Raw genomic sequence first — 5,881 nt, 5'->3', positions numbered from 1 at the left:
GGTAGCAATTAGAACAACACTGATAGGTGATAAGTATAGCAACTACAACAACAATACAAGATAAGTGGCAATTATAACAACACTACTAGGTGATAATTGACAAGTAGCAATTAGAGCAGCAGTACTGATCATACACAGTGAGAATAAATATTAGAGCGGAAACGCCAAAAATAAGAGACTTACCAAATCTACGAGTAGAGGCTGTTCACTTCCTTGGTCTTCTTCCTAACTAGTCGTCCAGATCTACGAGTCTCCAAATTGCCAACACTTGCTGCTTTCTCCTTTTCAGCTTGTACTTGTGTCTCTTCTTCCACTTGCATTTGTGTCTCTTGCTGATCTTGTTGATCATCCTCATCATCCTCACTCACCCCATCATCATCCTCACTCTCATTATCAACATACTCATTATCTTCATCGTCATCCTCACTCTTAGTTTCGACATACTCATTCTCCTCATCATGGTATTGAGGAAGAACATTCGTGTATTACAATATACCATGAAGTTTATGAGGCTCATTCCTGTTGGACCAGTCCAAGAGTCACACATAAGAGTCACACCGAAGTTTTTCCAATCTTGTTTAAATTTTTGAAGAAAGGAAGTAGCTTCATCATAGTTAGCCTCCAAATATTTCCCATCAATCTCCTTCGCGGTTGGTATAGGAGCAGGCCCTAATTGTTGAGTGATCTTCACAGCAGCTCGGAAGTATGGGCAATCAGCTTTACGTCCAGCAATATCATTGGCATGAAAAAACTTGGACCAAGCTAGGCCAAGTGCATCTCTTGAATTAGGATCCAAAGCACTAGTGATCTTGGGCTGCATAGATACTTTGTTGCTGGATAATTGTTTGTCAAAATAGGCAGTGATACTCCTTTTGCCAACAGAAACCCGCACATCACCCACGCCCCCCCTACCAATCCTCCTTTCAACTCTGTGGGAGACATTCGGGTCACGCAAGGCCTCTCTAATATTCATCTGTATTTCTTCTTCTTCATCATCTAGTATGTTAATCACCCCTCCTTTTTGATACAACCCTTCCATAATATTTCTTTCAATTCTCAGCCTGCTATTTTGTTTGTCTCTTTTCTTCCTCTTTGATTCATCCCGGCACTCTCTCATTGCATCTCTCACATTTCTTGGCACATTGGGGCAGCTCCTCACATTACCTACAATACCACCAAGGTGCTCCACAACACGGGTTGCACCTCCACCTTTGTGCTTTAGGCTGCAGTACACACAATCAAAACCCCCATAATACGGACATGCATGGTTCCAAGGATCATACAAGTTATTATCTTTAATTCCTGCATTGCAAGGTTACAAACAACATCACTTCAATTGAAGCTAGCAAATCAAGATCATGGTTCCATTTGCATCGTGTGAACAAGCAAAGCATAGTAATACCTTTCCAAGATTTTTGGGAATCATTTGGATTTGCATCATGGTTGCCACTACCACTCCTATTTGCATTTCCATTACCTGAAAATCACATGACAAAAGAACAACGGTCAGCTATGAAGAATAGGTAACTAAGGAAGCCACACTTGCTTACTAGGGTGTCCCCATATGAATGATAAACAAAAACAGTACAACCCGATCTACTAGGGTGTCACTTGCTTACTTAATGGTATTGCTGACCATTCAAATTAATCATTGGGTCAACATCTACTTACTTAAATACACACGCAACACAACTGCTTTTTATTGGACGTGCTGTAGATCTAAATAAATGATCGATTCAAACATCGGATGCTTATTCAAATATACAAGGCAGTGGTTGGATGTGATAAAAGACACTATAACATTGCGCACAGGAATCATCTCAACAGCTCAAAACGCAAGCACACAACTCAGATTTATGGAACGATTGTATATTTGAGGATGTTAATAACAAGGTTTGTAACCCAGTTTTCTTTTGGACCAAAATAAATATTACCAGATCGTGAGCATCCTTGGTGACTAAAAGCAAAATATGCATGAAAATAGATGTGAATCATACAAAATTACATGGTAATAGAGCACATCTTGCTTCCTCCATCCTTTGGCAGTCAGGCTCATTAATTGTTGGTTGCCGACTCGTCGCAGCAAGCAGTCCGATGCAGCAACAAGCAGGAAGCTATACTCGTACAACAATCGATCAAGCTGCTTGTAATAGCTAGCTAGCTGTGTACGTACAATTAATCAAGCTGCTTGTAATAGATATATAGCTTTGTACGGATTGCTGCTTCAAGTAGGAAGATATAAAGGCATCAAGAACATCAAGAACATCTATACCTTCCCAACCAAGAGGACACCCTCCATGCTGCTGCCGCTGCCCCGTGCTCCTGCCTCCGTTGAACTAGTTGGCTCGCGCACCATCACCTCCGTTGCCGCAGCCGCCGAGCACCATGCCGCTGTCTTGAAGAAGCAATGGACAGGGAGTGGATGGGGTGGATGCGAGGAGACGTGGATGGCGGCAGGAGGCTAGTGAGCGCCGGCGAGATGCGGAGGACGTGGGAGAAGCAGCGCTCGAGTGAGATGTGTCTGCTGATCTGCTCGATGTGCAGCGGCGGCGCCGCACACGGGAGGAGCCAGAGGAAATCGCGAACTAGGGTTAGGGCGATTGGTTTCGTTGTTTTATGTGAGCAGAAGCGTAACAGGAAGGCTCTGGAAGCTGGGTCGGGCCAGATAAATTCAAATTGGGCTGAATTGTTCGGCCGAAAGGCCCATATGTCGGGCCCAGGCGAGACGGCCGAAATTCGGCCGAAAATTGTTTTTTTCGGCCGAAAATCAAAACGCAGCTGCCATCGGAGGGCCTAATCTTGATCAACGTGGACGCTGCAATCTTCTCCAATACTAGAAAATCTGGGTATGGTGTTGTCATGCATAGTCATCTAGGGGTTATGCAGGCTTCTTGTCGAGGCTTAGCTGATTATGTGCAATGCCCTGAAGGTGCTGAAGTAGTATCCATCCTCCAGGCGCTCACGCTCCGGAAGCATAAGAGTTTAGTCATTTCAAGTGGCGCTTGATTGTTTTTCACTTGTTAACAAGCTGCAACAGGCAGGGCTGGATAAGACTTCGACAGATGCCATTGTTCATGATATTAAACTAAGAGCGAAAAAGTTTGTATCATGTACTTTTAAGTATGTTAGTCGCGTATGTAATGAGGCATCTCATGTTCTGGCGAGGTCGGCAGAACATGATCATGGATCATGTTGGTTAAATGAGCCTTGTGAAATCACCAGAGCCGTTATTTGTACTGAACAATTGATGAATGAATGAGAAGCTACTTCCCATTGTAACAAAAAAACGCGCCAAATATTCAAGCAAACACAGGTGCATGTGTTCCCTTCGTTCCATAAGTCTTGTCTGGATTTCTCTAAAACCAAGACAAGAATTATGGAACTACAGGAGTACCTTTTTGCCTATTCATTTTTTCTTTTCTTTTTTATCTTCTTTTCTTTGTCTTGCTTTTTTTTCATTTTTACTTACTTTTTATCTCCATTTATATTTTCCATTGTCTTACTTCCTTTTGGTCTTCAGTATATATTCACATGTGCATGATTATTTTTTCAAATGTACATACTTCAAAAAATCATGAACCATTTCACTAGTAGAAAAATGGCCTATTGTCCCGGTTCGTAAGGGCCTTTTGTCCCGGTTCTTGAACTGGGACTAAAGGGTCGGTACTAATGCCCTGTCCCTTTAGTCCCGGTTCAATCCAGAACGGGGACAGATGGGCCTCCACGTGGCATGTGCGCGGAGCCCAGGCAGGAGGGCCTTTTGTCCCAGTTGGTGGCACCAACCGGGACCAATAGGCATCCACGCGTCAGCATTTCTGTGGCTGGGGTTTTTGTTTTTTTAAGGGGGGGGGGTGTTTGTGGGTTTTGGGGGTTAATTTAGGTGTTTCATATATTGTGTTAGCTAGATATAATTAATAGAGAGAAGTGTCCTCTCTTATGTCCATGCTTGGTCGACGCTACGTACTATACATACGTATAGAGAGGACTAGACACGCTAGCTAGCTAGTAAGCAAACGAAGGAAACAGAAGATCATCATGAACATATATGCATACAGAGAGAAGTGATATCGACCACCTCTCCTTCTCCGAAAGATTGGTCAAACAACAAGTTCTCGTATATCTATCCAACACTACCCGCTACATATATACAATAATTATCTCTTACAAATATAATCTCCTAACATACGGACGCATGGTCCACATAGTATTCTCCGTCTTCAGCGATCACGTGGTCAAGAAGGAATGCCGCCAATTCCTCTTGAATTGCTCGCATGCGAGCTGGTGCTAGGAGTTCATCCCGCTTCTGAAACATCTATTTTGAAGAAGGGGGTCGATACATACATATATATATATATATATATATATATATATATATATATATATATATATGAATGAATGAAACTCAACACAAATGATGGTAATAAAATAAAATTGTGAATGATGTTATTTACGCACTTCATATTGTTTGTCAGAGTAGCTCCGCTCACAGGTCGTGTGGCGGATGGACTCGCAAATGTAGTATCCACAGAAATCATTCCCTTGTTCCTGCCACAACCACTTTACAAGAAATAGAGGTCAATCAAACTGATAAGCAAGAATGCCAAATGGTATTGATGAAACTAGCGCTTGAATCACTAGAAGATGCGCGGAACATGCTACTATAGTACTTACTTTCGGGTGTCTAAATTGTAGCTTCTTCGGTAGTCCCGGAGCTTTTTTGGTGAATTTTTTTCCAAACCCTGCCAGACAAAGAAAACAGTTACTTGATATATCAGGAAATGAACAAAGTTGCTGATATGGTGGACAGTGATCGATTTAACTTACTTCTCGAGCATTTGAGTCATGTCCGCATAGTCCTGGGGATCTTTTCGTCTTGAGTCTAAGACGGTTACTAGTCCCTGCTCAAGCTTAATCTCTAGGAGAATATAGTGGAAACTTCACACGCATGCATAACTCATCAATTACATTACTATAACCTTAACTAATATATAAGGGAAACCGAATATGCACAAGATAGTAACACTCACTTGAAGTTGTAAGGAAAGAGTATTATATCTTTGTTTTCATTTATTACCAACGACCGTAGCAAGTTGGCCTCGGTATCTGCGGCATGAAATTTAACCTCAGTTGCATCTATGAGATTTGTGTTAATGAACCCAATATCACCGATTTGTCTTTTCTTCAATTCGGCGATCTTCAATCTGCATATATAGTGAGGACAATTATAAATACATGCAATGAAAGAGCTGAGCTATATAGAGAGACTTAATGACAGAAGTAGTACTACTTACAGACAGTAGCAGGTGACCGTTGCTTTATCGAGGGCCAATTGATTGAAAAACTGAAAGAACTCCTCAAATGGAACATGCAACAGTTCAATTCCAACGAGTTCATGCTCCTTTTTAACTCTCACATACAAAGTACTCCTCCCCCCAGACTCTCTGCAGATTTTCAAGTACCAATCATGCAATCTTCGCATCATCGTTGATAGAGATCTTTCATCTTTGACGAGAGGCTTCCCGTACTCGTATCTTTGTATCTGCACCTCCATGAAATCATAATGTACATCGTCGGGCATGTAATCTCCAAGATTGCTATAACCGGGCACCATCCTCGGATCATTAGCGACGATGTCGCTAGGCACCTTGAGCGGGGGGCATGATTGCTTCGCTTGTTCGCCGAGCTGGGCAATTTGTTTCCCAGCTCATCGTTCTTTCAGCCTTTGATCACTGATAGTACTTCCCGACCGCTCCGCTTCGGCAAATTCCTTTCCAATAATGCGATCATAGTTGCCTTTCGGCGGAGACTTGGGTGGTTTTGTCAGGGCAGCCAGAGTGCGCTTCGCTTTCACCGGATCTACCTTCTCCTCCGGAGGTGGATG

At 42.6% G+C, this 5,881-nt stretch overlaps 1 protein-coding gene across 1 annotated transcript; it reads right to left on the bottom strand.

The window, feature by feature from the left end:
* Positions 1-364: 364 nt before the first annotated feature.
* On the bottom strand, positions 365-2,387 carry LOC119358247. Its single transcript, XM_037624893.1, has 3 exons — positions 2,360-2,387; positions 1,403-1,477; positions 365-1,302 (listed from the first exon to the last, which is right to left on the bottom strand). The coding sequence occupies exons 1-3, from the start codon at positions 2,385-2,387 to the stop codon at positions 365-367; spliced, it is 1,041 nt and encodes a 346-aa protein (XP_037480790.1).
* Between the last annotated feature and the right edge of the window lie 3,494 nt (positions 2,388-5,881).

Source organism: Triticum dicoccoides, chromosome 2A, assembly GCF_002162155.2.
Source record: "Triticum dicoccoides isolate Atlit2015 ecotype Zavitan chromosome 2A, WEW_v2.0, whole genome shotgun sequence".
Lineage (NCBI taxonomy): Eukaryota > Viridiplantae > Streptophyta > Magnoliopsida > Poales > Poaceae > Triticum > Triticum dicoccoides.
The sequence above is the reverse complement of the archived record's forward strand: the minus strand, read 5'-3'. Positions and strand labels throughout refer to the sequence as shown.